Source organism: Bufo bufo, chromosome 1 (genome assembly GCF_905171765.1).
Source record: "Bufo bufo chromosome 1, aBufBuf1.1, whole genome shotgun sequence".
In the NCBI taxonomy this organism is placed as follows: Eukaryota; Metazoa; Chordata; class Amphibia; order Anura; family Bufonidae; genus Bufo; species Bufo bufo.
The window spans coordinates 695,723,675-695,738,046 of NC_053389.1; the positions used below are offsets into that span (position 1 = coordinate 695,723,675).

At 43.2% G+C, this 14,372-nt stretch overlaps 1 protein-coding gene across 1 annotated transcript in view; it reads right to left on the reverse strand.

The window, feature by feature from the left end:
- The window catches only part of AGBL1 (AGBL carboxypeptidase 1), a 1,172,656-nt gene that overhangs the window by 1,077,053 nt on the left and 81,231 nt on the right, over positions 1 to 14,372 (reverse strand). Inside the window, exon 2 of the mRNA XM_040414188.1 lies at positions 2,422 to 2,485. Coding sequence (XP_040270122.1) covers positions 2,422 to 2,485 — 64 coding nt within the window. The remainder of the gene's footprint in view (positions 1 to 2,421; positions 2,486 to 14,372) is intronic.

The following is a 14,372-nucleotide window of genomic DNA, read 5'->3' on the forward strand; positions in this document are numbered from 1 at the left end:
TACAGTTTTTTTTTATTATTACATTTTACTAATTTGGGCTAAAAATGATTTTTTTCAATTGGTCTTTATTAAAATGTTCAGCTGTTTCTGAATATACAAGGGTTAAAAAAATCAGTCTGTTTGCAAGCTGTGACTTTCTGTTTTCTTTTAAATCTGTCAGCCTAGGCTCATGTGTAGCTCTTAGCTCTGATCTCCTGACTTCATAAACACTTATTATAGTTCAATTTCTATCAAACTAATAAGAATATGACAAAAAAGTGTTTATGAGGTCAGGAGATCAGAGATCACAGCAAGCAAACAGACTGATTTTTTTAACCCTTGTTTCTCAGAAATGCCTTAATACTTTTAATAAAAATCAATTGAAAAAATTACCCAAAGTGAGTAAAATGTAATGATAAAAAATTCCCCGGAAGGTGTACATGGCCTTGAACTCTCACAAAGGAACAATTTTTTATGTTTTCTAATAAAAAAAAAAAATTCTTCATTCGGAACCCAGTGCTAGCATTTTTTTTAAATACAGAATATAAGGAAGCATGTTTTACTCAATCATATGTTTCTTAAATTAAACTTTAGAAACACTACATGTATCAGACTTTAGACATCATTTTTCTGCTTGAAGAATAAAAAACGAAAGGAACTTCACGCATTTTAAATAATGGAGGCAAAAATGTGCTTCTTACAGTACTCTATGTACTGTAAGAAGCACATTTTTGCCTCCATTATTTAAAATGCGTGAAGTTCCTTTCGTTTTTTATTCTTCAAGCAGAAAAATGATGTCTAAAGTCTGATACATGTAGTGTTTCTAAAGTTTAATTTAAGAAACATATGATTGAGTAAAACATGTCAGCATTTTAAGTTGTTGTATCCTCAAGTCCACATACACATAATAACTCTGACCCATTATGATGTAAGTCCTATAGCAGTTATTCTGTCATAGGGGATGTGATGTAAATCTATGATCAGTTCTGTGACATCATCACCAATTTTAAGCCTTAAAGGGGTTGTGTCGTGAAACATATTGTACATCTTTAATATTCAACTGCCACCCGCTATATGTTCTGTTAGAAGCTGTGTCAGTTACAGAGAGACAACTGAAGCAGAAAGGACACGTCCCTTGAGCTTCCAAGCTGAAGATAATCAATCATGGCATACTCTCTTTAAAGTGGCCATCACATATGACATCTTAACACCAGCCCTGTGATGTCATCACCTGTTTTGTTCAATTTGATACAATCAAAACAATGTTCCACGGAGAAAATCATTCCAATTGTTAGAAATATCTTGCAATGTATACTTCCTACTCTACTGATGTTTTCCTTATGTATGGTGTATTCCGGTAAATTCAAGTTATCCCCAATCCACAGAATACTGAATACCTATTAGATCAGTGGAGGTCTTATTGCTTAGACCCCCTACTGATCATGAGAATGGAGGCTCTGTACTTCACAAGGTCCCGTAAAATGAATGGAGTGACAGGTCAGGCACTCCACTCCATTAATCTCTGTGGGGTATGGCCACCAGTTCTCATAATGAGTGGGGGTCCCTGTGGTAGGACACCCAACAGTCTAAAAATTATACTTAATAACTTGAAATTAGCAGAATATCCGTTTAATTCCTCATTTGATACATTTGACATGTTACAAAACACAAATATTTCTAAAATAAATAACACCATAAGCAAATAGAAAACTAATGTGAACTAAGTCTACTTTCACGTTGATCCAATAGGGATCAGCAAAACCCTTCCGTTTCTGATAATACAACCATCTGCATCCATTATGAACGGATCTGGTTGTATTATCTTTAAAATAGCAATGACGGATCCTGCATAAAACACCATTGTGTGTCATGCCAGATCCGTTTTGCACCGCATCCAATGCCGCACATAAAACCGCAGCTTGCAGAGTTTTTCTGTCCGGCATGGGAAAGCAACCAAACGGAATGGAATGCATTTTGGAGCATTCTGTTCTGTTCAGTTCCGTTTTGTCCCCATTGATAATAAATGGGGACAAAACAGAATCGTTTTTCTCAGGTATTGAGATTCTCTGCTGGATCTCAATACTAGAAAAGTTAAACGCAAATGGAAAGTAGCCTAAACAGAAAAGCCTGGAAATATTTATAAACCGATGCCCAAATTCTTAGTTATATCCAGGAAAAAACTCTCCAGTATTTTCAGCATTTCATACTAGAAAATGATGTTGTCAGTGAAAGGTTAATAACCCTCTTAAACAAGTGCATGTATTTGGCTCAGTCACTGCAGTAGCCATTTTTGGTTTGGGTTAAAAAGTGCAATGTATTGGAATCATTATCCTTAGTACAGTGAGTGTAGTTGCTTTATATTGCTTGTAATGTGTTTTTACAACCCTATCATTTCTAAGAACATCAGCTGCAATAAAATACTAATGCAGTGTGGTCACTTACCAGCAGACAGCAATTCACTTAATACACTCAGGATATTCAGGGTTACATCTTTCTCGCATGAGTTCTGTTATAAAAAGAAAATAGATGCATTACATTTACCTTCTGGGATTTGTGGCTTTTCTTCCTTAGACATAAATGACATGTTTTTTTCGATAACTTCTAGTAATCCAATTCATATTCAATATTAACTGTATGTCTCATATCGAAGTGTTCACTATAGTACGCTGGCGTTTTTAACCTTGAAGCTATTGATAATCTTAACAGTTTGTTCCAAAAAAAATAAAAAATAAGTAGAGACACAGACATTTCGGATTGACAGAGGATGTTAGTAGGCAGGTTTAAAAGAAATGTGACATTACATATATTTATATATAAAAGAACGCATTAAATAGTGGGGAAAATGGGGTATATTTAAAGAGTCACTGTACTTTCACACAATTTCATTTCATTTAATAGAGAATGGTGTACATAGCAAATTTCTAAATCACTTCATTTAAAAAAAATCTGCCTGCATCCGCCTGAAAAAAGTTGTAAAGTCATGGCCACTAGGGGTCTCACTTCTACCTAAACTTGTAATCATCTGCTTGTTGTCAGGCAAAATCTGTCCCTGGCAACAGAGACAAAGAAGACGGATCGCAGGAAATGGCGGCTTGAGATGGCCTTGCGTTTCGCCCGGCAGTCATTTCACGGCAAACTTTGCGTGTTCGCGATTCGCCGAACATGCAAACATATGGCGACGTCCGCCGGCGCCATATTCTTTTGCATTGTGCCGAACTTTGACCCATGACGCATCCATCAGGAGGGACAGAACAGCCAATTGAGACGTTTCAGCACATGGACACACCCCCACCCTATAACAGAACCCGATCTGGCAGCCATTTTATATTCAGTCTTTTGCCAGTGTAGTAAGAAGTTGCTGTGTGGAGCAGGGACAGGCTGTTAGGGACACCAAATGCTAGCTAATAGGGATACAAAAGTCCTTTTAAGGACTGGTATAGGTGTGCTATCGATAGGTGTGACTTACTGATGGGTGTGATATACTTATAATATACTATCTAACATAGAAAGTATATTATAGTGCAATTGTATTGTGCAGCAGTTTTTTGTGGTTCTGCTGTGATACTGCAGCTACACAGAGGGACAAACGCTATTGGAACAACTATTTGCTTACATGGAAGTAAGCAATATTTTTACATCTATAAAAGACAATTTGCAATCAAGACATATTTGAATTGCAATACTAAGTATGTCATCTATTTAATCACATGTCAAATTTGCTTGCTTCAATACGTGGGTTGCACAACAAATGCATTTAAAAGCAGGATTAGAAAACATATATCCGACATAGCGCATTATAAAACAAGGAACGTTTCCGCTGTTAGTTTGCATTTTGCCTTGGAACATGGAGGCGATTCCTCAGCATTGAGTGTGGTTGGCATTAAAAGAGTTACAGCCCCATTACGGGGCGGGGACCATCGCAGAAAGCTTCTCAACAGAGAGACTTTCTGCATGTTCCAATTGAATACCCGGATTCCAGCAGGATTAAATAAGAGACAAGATTTAATTTGACAGTATAATTAAGTGTCTATGGGATTATGTTGGAATATATCAGCTTATGTTGTGGGTTTCTTGCTACACGTCTTTGATTTTAGTAAGATATGTACAAGCTGTTTTTACATTATGTCTGTTTTAAATCTTAACAAACAGTTAAACACCCATGTGATGCCTCAACCTCCATGGATTGGTGGAGGAGGGGTATATGGGTAACTGTTCAGTTTGGGTTTTTTATGTCATGAATAAGGACTGATATACGAAGGTCCGAAACATGTTGACTATACCCTGCCTATGAGGATTGGAAGTTTTACCGCTAAATAAAGTGTCTCCTGTTGTTCAAGAGCGGTATTTTCTCTTTTTGTTGATTTGCTGTTACGGCCGTGTCCAGGCTGGTACCGTGCTCACCACAGGTGCAGCAGGTGAGAGATGCTCAATCTTCTCATTTACTCCTTCAACTATTTGCAATGGGTTTGATATACCTGTTGCCCCCCAAAATACTGATTGAGGGGTGTGATATACCTTCTGCCACAAAATACTGATTGAGGGCTGCGATATACCTGTTGCACTAAATAAACAGGGTGGTGCGATATAACTGTTGTGGCAAAAAAAATAATTGAGGTGTGAAACATACCTGCTTCCACAAAATTCTGATTAAGGGGTTCGATATACCTGCATCCACCAAATATTGATTGAGGGGTGCAATATACCTGCTTCCACAAAATACTGATTAAGGGATTTGATATACCTGTTTCCATCAAATATTGATTGAGGCCTGCGATTAATCTGCTTCCACAAAATACCAATTAAGGGCTTCGATATACCTGTTTCCACCAAATATTGATTGAGGCTTGCGATATACCTGCTTCCACAAAATACTGATTAAGGGGTTTTATATACCTGCTTCCACATAATACTGAATGAGGGCTATGATATACCTGCTTCCACAAAATAGTGATGGACGAGCATTGGCCGGGACGATTCGCAAACGTGCGTTCCCGGCGGGCCCCATTCACTTTAATGGCAAGCGAACCTGAAAAACCTTCAGGTCATATTTGTAGTCAGCAAACACTTACTAGAAGTACACAAATAGTCCCACAACATGGACAGTGATATACCAGAGGGCGATCATTGGCAAAAATTTGCCCTGTTTTTAGAGCGCTCAGCAGATTGGCACCATTGTCACCATTGTCGCACACCACTTTACCAACTGTCAAACTGAACGAGGTTAGCTACTGATTGGCCTGTGACCACAGAGCTGAAAGCAGTGCAGGACCAGTGTGGCTCTTGGCTTCCAGGCACAACAGCTGCAGCACAGCATGGCAACGTCTCACCTGGCACATCGAATAGGATCTGGGGAGCTTGGGGGGTGCAGCGGAAGAGGCGGTAGCAGTGGAAAAGGAGGAGCAGTAGGAGGAGGAGAAGCAGAGGCAGGCCTGCATGCAATTTTCTAAAGGCCTCCGAGACCACCAATTTATATAGCAGTAGTAGGCGGGCTAGCAGTTACGACAATCCAGCGGTCAGCCGTTGGGCAAGAGGATCCAGCGTCATCATTTTTTCACACTCGAACATTTGGGCCACGGAAGCCTGCCCTGTGCCAGATGAACGTGACGACGGCACGGTGGAAGGTGGAGTGGAGGACAAATGGGAGGAGAGAGGAGAAGGAGCAGAGGCAGGATGTGGAGCGCCGGGGGTGTGGCTTTGTGGGTTCTGACGGCGTTGCTCCCACTGTGCTTGGTGATGGGAGGCCAGGTGCCTTCTTAAGGAGATCGTCCCTAGTGGAGTGTTGGGCTTACCGCGACTTATGCGTTGACAGCACAGGCTGCAGATGGCAACACTATTGTCAGCAGCTGACACGTTAAAAAAAGCCCACACTGCGAGCCATGTGCCGACATCCTGGGAGCGCAAGATGTGACCGTGCACGGTGGATGGCTTGCTCCAGATACATTTGCAGTCTGCTTTTTGCCTCCTGTGCACTGCGAGTTCTGCCTGCTTCTACTCCCTCTCCTCTCCATCTGCTGCTCCGTCTCTCCCTCTGAACTCCCCTCCTCTTCCTGTCTTGTGGGCACCCACGTGACGTCCATCGACACGTCATCATGGTCACCTTCACCACCACTGACATTTGAGATCTCGGAGTAGGCAGCAACAGCGGGGACCTCCCTCCTTGGGCTAATCTGGGTACTGTCATCAGACCGTTGGGTGGCGACCGTTGCTACCTCCTCTTCCTCATCCGATGTCAAGAATGGCTGCGTAGCTGCATTGGTAGGGTCTGGGAATGGATGGGAAAATAATTCCTCTGACTCGAGGAGGGGCTATGGTGGTGGTGGTGGTGGTGGTGTCTTTGGGGGTGCACACAGCAGAGAGTGAGGAGGGTGCAGATACAGAGGATGAAGAGGGTGCAGAAGTGGAAGGCTGAGTCAGCCACTCAACCAACTCTGGTGCGTCCTTTGAAGTTATCGCATGTGCCTTCTCCAACTTCCCACTTAGGCCCCGGCCAGGTGCACCTGCCCGACACCTACCATCCCTGTGAAACGGTCTGCCTCTTCCTATGCCTGTGATTTTCTAAATGACCCTCTGCCTAAGGCTACATGCACACGACCGTTGTGTGTTTTGTGGTTCGCAAATCGTGGATCAGCAAAACACGGATGGTGTCCGTGTGTGTTCCGCAATTTGCGGAAAGGCACGGACAGCCTTTAATATAACTGCCTATTCTTGTCCGCAAAGCGTAGACAAGAATTGGACAGGTTATATTTTTTTTTGCGGACCACGGAACAGAGCAATGGATGCGGACAGCACACGGAGTGCTGTCTGCATCTTTTGCGGCCCCATTAAAGTGAATGGTTCTGCATCCGAGCCACCAAAACTGCGGCTCGGATGCGTACCAAAGCAACAGCCGTGTGCATAAGGCCTAAGTTCGTAAAGCAGAGCAGTATTTCTGGAAGAAGGTATATTGCAGCCCTCAATTAGTATTTGGTGGAAAAAGGTATATAGCAATAGCACCCCTCAATCCGTATTTAGTGGAAGAAGGTATATGGCACCCTTCAATCAGTATTTGGCGGAAACAGGTATATAGCACCCCTCAATCAGTATTTTGTGGAAGCAGGTGTATCACAGCCCTCAATCAGTATTTGGTGGAAGAAGGTATATAGCAATAGCACCCCTCAATCAGTATTTAGTGGAAGAAGGTATATGGCACCCCTCAATCAGTATTTGGCGGAAACAGGTATATAGCACTTCTCAATCAGTATTTGGCAGAAACGGGTATATGGCACCACTGAATCAGTATTTTGTGGAAGCAGGTGTATCGCAGCCCTCAATCAGTATTTTGTGGAAGAAGGTATATCGTAGCCCTCAAGCAGTTTTTTTGGGGCAACAGGTATATCACACCCAGTGCAATTAGTTACTCTAATAGCATTTGTCTCTCTATTTAGCTGCGCTATTGCAGCAGAACTGCACACAACTGCTGCACAATACAAATACGCTTATATAATTTCTATGTTAGAAAGTATATTATAAGTATATCACACCCCTCTATATCACACCTATCGTCAGCACACCTATACCAGTCCTTAAAAGAAATATTGTGGCCCTATTAGCTAGCATTTGGTGTCCCTAACTGTCCCTGCTCCAAAATGCAACTTCTCCCTACACTGGCAAAACACATAATGTAAAATGGCTGACAGATCGGGTTCTGTTATAGGGTTGGGGGTGCGTCCATGTGCTGAAACGTCTGAATTGGCTGTCCTGTCCCACCTAATAGATGTGTCATGGGCGATATGCAAAAAAATATGGTGCGTGCGAATATCGCCATATGTTCGGCGAATCCGGAATGAGCAAAGTTTGCCCCAAAATGACCGCCGTGCGAACCGCAAGGCCATCTCTAATTAAGGGGTTTGATATACCTGCTTCCACAAAATATTTATTGAGGGCTGTGAAATACCTGCTTCCACAAAATACTGATTAAGGGGTTGGATATACCTGCTTCCACAAAATACTGATTAAGGGCTATGATATACCTGCTTCCACAAAATAGTGATTAAGGGGTTTGCTATACTACTTTCCACCAAATATTGATTGAGGCCTGCGATATACCTGCTTCCACAAAAAAACAATTAAGATAACAGGATAACAGGCCGAACTGGATGGACAGATGTCTTTTTTCGGCCTTATGTACTATGTTACTATGATATATCTGTTTCCACCAAGTATTGATTGAGGCCTGCGATATACCTGCTTCCACAAAATACAGATTAAGAGGTTTGATATACCTGCTTCCACAAAATACTGATTAAGGGGTTTGATATATCTGCTTCCACCAAATACTGATTGAGGCCTGCGATATACCTGCTTCCACAAAATAGTGATTAAGGGGTTTGATATACTACTTTCCACCAAATATTGATTGAGGCCTGCAATATACCTGCTTCCACAAAAAAACAATTAAGAGGTTCGATATATCTGTTTCCACCAAGTATTGATTGAGGCCTGCGATATACCTGCTTCCACAAAATACAGATTAAGAGGTTTGATATACCTGCTTCCACAAAATACTGATTAAGAGGTTCGATATATCTGTTTCCACCAAGTATTGATTGAGGCCTGCGATATACCTGCTTCCACAAAATACTGATTAAGGGGTTTGATATATCTGCTTTCACCAAATACTGATTGAGGCCTGCGATATACCTGGTTCCACCAAATATTGATTGAGGTCTGCGATATACCCGCTTCCACAAATACTGCTCTTCTCTAGGGACTTTGGCATAGGCTCTTTTGGAAAATGACAGGCAGAGGAAGAGGCAGGCCTTTCCACAGGGGTGGTAGGGGTCTAGAAGGTGCACCAGGCCAGAGCCTAAGTGGGAAGTTGGAGAAGGCACGTGCGATTACTTCAAAGGGCACACCAGAGTTGGTTGAGTGGCTCACCCTTCCGCTTCTACACTCTCCTCATCCTCTGTATCTGCACCCTTCCCACTCTCTGCTATGTGACCCCCAAATACACCACCACCACCATAGCCCCTCCACTCGAGTCAGAGGAATTATTTTCCCATCCATTCCCAGACCCTTTCAATGCGTAGCCATTCTTGACATCGGATGAGGAAGAGGAGGTAGCAACGGCCGCCACCCAACGGTCTGATGACAGTACCCAGATAAGCCGAAGGAGGGAGGTCCCCACTGTTGCTGCCTACTCCGAGATCTCAAATGTCAGTGGTGGTGAAGGTGACGATGATGATGTGTCAATGGATGTCACGTGGGTGCCCACAAGAGAGGAGCAACAGATAGGGAGGAGAAGGAGGAGAAGCAGGCAGAGCTTGCAGGGCATAGGAGGCAAAAAGCAGACTGCAAATGTATCTGGAGTGAGCCATCCACTATGCACGGTCACATCTTGTGCTCCCAGGATGCCGTCACATGGATCCGCAGTGTGTTTATTTATTTTTTATGTGTCAGTTGCTGACAATAGTGTTTCAATCTGCAGCCTGTGCTGTCAACGCATAAGTCACGGTAAGCCCAACACTCACCTAGGGATGACCACCTTAAGAAGGCACCTGCCTCCCATCACAGAGCCCAGTGGGAGCAACGCCGTCAGAACCCACAAAGCCACACTGCCGGAATTCCACAACCTGCCTCTTCTCCTTCTCAACTCTACTCTCATTTGTCCTCCACTCCACCAACCCGTGGCTCCCATGTGTATTTGGTGTTACCGCCAAGGATTGCATGCAGGCCTCCCTCTTCTTCTCCTCCTCCTATTCCATCCTTCGTATCTTCCTCAGCTGACTCCTCCTTTTCCACTGCTACTGCCTCTTCCGCTGCACCCCACAAGCTCCCCAGAACCTATTCGACGTCCCAGGTGAGACGTTGCTATGGTGTGCTGTGGCTGTTGTGCCTGGAAGCCAAGAGCCAGACCGGTCCTGCACTGTTTTCAGCTCTGCGGTCACAGGCCAATCAGTGGCTAACCCCGCTCAATTTTACAGTTGGTAAAGTGGTGTGAGACAACGGTGGCAATCTGCTGAGCGCAGGACGTCTTGCGGCAGGCCAGGAAAGTCTCTGGCCATTTTAGAAGATCTTACACGGCCATGGCTCGCCTTGCTAAACTTCAGCGGCGACACCACTGGCCCATCAGACATCTGATTTGTGACAGCCCGACACGCTGGAACTCCACCTTGTATATGCTTGATAGGCTGCCCCAGCAACAACGTCGGTAAACGCAGTTTGGTGGCGTTTAAATCCTGACTGCCAAGTTTCCATTACTATTACCTGATCACTAAGTGTATAGCTTTTCTAGCACTATTTCCAGCTGCTTTCTCTATCTTCCCGCAACCCACCTGCTTCATCTCTTTGACTCTTCTGAACACCTTCCACTACCATCACCTTTGGCGCCTCTGGTCTAACACTACCCTTGGGATATCATCGACCCAGGTAGCATTTGTTAACCTCCTCCTTCTTTTTCACGTGTCCACTGTTATGGATCGGCTAGGGGCACCACTCCTGCCGAACGGAGGTTATGAAGCTGACTCGGGATGGACTTACCTTACTACGGACACCACCCGGTTAATCAAAAGAGTCAAGCAGGAAGTTACCAGCTTGATACCAATTGAATATGCTGATAAACTGAAAGCCAACCCTAATGGGACTTGGCTCGACACTACTATCAATTATACTGAAGGGACTACAGTAAGAACAGATGCTAACTATTTGGAAATAATTAAGGACTTCATTCGGTATGAAATAGATGGGTATTTTTTTATCCATCTACCTCTCTCTCGGAATAATACCCCGAGGAATGAGACTGTCCCTTAAACCCACCTTCCTTGAAGATTAATTTTTCTGTACAAGATGGATGGAGATTAGCGATGAGTGTTCTGTCAAATTCAAGAGGATACTTATCACTAAACGTTAACGCATTTGCACAGATTTGGTGACCAAACTGAAAAGTGCCTTACACACCTTTAGTAACAACCATCACCAATTATCCAATAAAAGAACCAATTTGAGAGTCTTTGAGTACAACGATGTCAGGAATAAATGTAACAAACTTCTAAGATATCTAGCAGACTACAGGAGTGATAAACTTAGAGTGTGGGAAAGGAAAAAACATACGAAACAGTCAGCACATAATTATCTAGCTTTTGCCCATAGCAACACGTCAAACAATAAAGGTTGGAATCCCCCCTCCCCCTCACCCTCCCTCTGATCGCTCCCTAAGAGGTAACAGGCGACGGATTACCATGAGAACCATATACAATAGTCGTAACAAGGTTCATCAACAAGCCCATTCCAGCTCTGTGGTCCCGACTAAATCACGTGTCCACCCGACTAGTTCCCAGAATATCCCTATAGCCTTTCCCTCTCCCATTAGATTAGCTACAAATCCCCCAGAATTGGAGCCACAACTCCAACAACACAAGGACCAGACCGGCACAATGATCTCTGGTGGGCATGTGTTCCCACATACCGCCATATTGAGACGTGAAATTAACAGTGCGCCCTCCAACAGGAACTACTCCCCTAGACGATCACCACCCTCGTATGTATCCCCCAAACTTTCTAGACCATCACCCCTGCTTAGTACAACAGTTAACAACACAGTAAGTATTCCTTCCCTTCCCAGTAGTGATAACCCAGGGCAAAACCCATCTTGCTCTTCGACCCCAGTGAATAATTCTCACTGTGTACCCTCTCCCAATAATCTATCGAATATTTCCACTCACTCAGTCTCACTGTCCAGTTCTGTGGATTTTTTAGCCCTTCTGACCAACCTCACAGAAAACTCTTTTTTAGAACATGTTTCACCAACTGTACACAAAGGACCCTCTGTTCCTCCTTCCAGACAAATACTCAACAGCTTCCTAGCCCTCAGCCCCTTGGTTCTTTCCACAGATTCACCCCATCTGAGCACCCCGGTAACATCACGGACATTAAAGATAATTCATTTTTACACTCCGGTCTCCAGCATCAAAAAGAAAAGGCGAAATATAGATATCGAGGATGTAGAGGAGGCGGAAAACGACGCTCCCGCAAACAAGAAACCAAAACCCAAACAATAAGGAATTCCGTAACATCAGTGACCAAAAAAAAACGTAGAAAGGGAAGTGGGTATATTTAATTTATCAAAGTACGTCCTCACCAGAAACAAATTAGAACTTCTGAGTAAGGACCTTTCCTTTTGTCCTACTAATCAACCCGATCTCTTTGAACTGTTCGTAGACCTCAACCAATTCATACGTAAACTCACCCTCCACCGTCATTTCACTATTAAAAATCTTTCACGTAAAATAGATTCCACCGCTCCCACCCCCATTGCTCATTCTGTTATCAATACCAACAAGACCGATGTTCCTTATGGTTCCTTAGTGTCGTTTTGAAACATAAGTTCCCCATTGGCTGATGAAGCCCACTCAGACACTTTGAGCCTCCCCCATCCCGACCACCCACTTATCCCCATTTCATTGAATATTAGATCAAGATCCACATTCTACCCTCTCAAAAGAAAAGGCCCCCATATAGAGAGCATTTATAACATGGTGATGTCAGACTTTAGAGAGGCGTTTTTCACACTGTCCCCAACAACAGAAACAAACAATTTAAACTCCCATTTATCCAAAGCTCTGCAGCCCCTTACTGGTAACAATGAGATCGTTATTAAAAGTGCTGACAAAGGGGGCAGCATAGTGCTCATAGATGCCTCCTACTATATTGCAGAATCCCTTCGGATCCTTTCCGACGAGTCCTACTATCAAACGTTACCCTCCAATCCACCAAAAAATATAGAAAACAACTAACAATACTTGTCGATGAGGGGTACACGTTAGGCATCATTGATAAAAAGGAGAGTAACTTCCTCAAAACATTACATCCGTCTATGTCACCAGGGAGACCCATCATATCAGGGGTGGGGTATCTCACCTCTAATCTGTCCAAATACGTAGATAGTATCCTACAAAAGTACGTTCTTGAATTACCCTCTTACCTACGAGACACTTCCCATTTGATCACCACTCTTGACACTTTCATATGGAAAGAAACTTACAACCCCATTCCCTTGGTATACAAGCAGTGGAAAGTACACTACTTGCGGACCCCCTGATAGCCCCATCTCAGAAAACTTTAATTTTAAATTCCATACATTTTATTTTCAACCACAATTACTTTATTTTCCAAGACACTGTATACCAGCAACATAAAGGGACGGCAATGGGCACCAAATTTGCGCCTTTAAGGAGCAACATGGCTTCCTGACTTACCTGAATATTAGGTTTTATGAGAGATATATTGACGACGTATCCTCGTATGGGAGGGAGAATCCGAAAACTCTCTCATCTTTTGTAAATCATATTAATAATAACACCTGGAACATTACCCTAACATTAGAACGACATCCCTCTAAAGCAGGGGTGCACAACCTGCGGCCCTTGATACCATCCTGTGCGGCCCCCAACCATCTGGTCACAAACATGTATGTCTATGTCTTGTGGCTGCTCACATGTATCTTTTATTCATTCTCCCATTAGATGGGAGTACTAGAACTGTAACTAGACATTTATGATATATACTGTATGTTCAATATGCCATAAACCTAGTATTTCAGTTGGTAATACCCCTTTAAGTTTTATTTTCGGCCCTCAGAATTGGTTCAGGCTGACAATGTGGCCCCCAACCAGAAAAGATTGTGCACCCCTGCTCTAAAGCCACCTTTTTAGACTGGGATCTAGAGATCATCAATAATAACATTACCACTAGAACACACTTCAAAAAAGTGGACATGAACAGCTACCTTGACTTCAACAGTTGCCACCACAACAGATGGAAAAATAACATCCCGTACAGCCAAATCAGCCTTATTTCCATTTTATTATACGAGTCGGATTATTGCTTATCTGACTGTATTATTCTATTGTGTTTATTTTACCATCCTTGTACCTATTAATATTAATATGCGTCTATTTTTTCATCCGTGTACTCATTAATATTATTTTAATATTTATACACAATTCTTGTAGGTACTGCTATATTATGTTCTTACCAGTACCTCTGTGGGTCCTTATACGCATGAGATTCGTTTCCCCCCACTTGTATATAGATGTTATTTTATGTGCCCTCTCCCCCACCCTCCCTTTCTATTCCACCTTATTTGCCTTTCTCATGTACCATTGGCATTCATTTTACGCCTATACCTTCATGTATCCCCACCGGGCTGCCGTTGTAATTTCCTGCACTTGGAACGCACGATACCCGATGCGTTCCTTTGCAGCGCATGCACACGGGTCCCCGTGCGTTCCACCTGTGCGTCTCACCAAGCCTGGACCAGAAGTCATTGTACTTCCTGTCTACATGTTTTCCTTCGAGCGCCATCTCCTCATGGTTAATATATATGTTTGCTGGCCTATCACATCGGGCCCTACCTG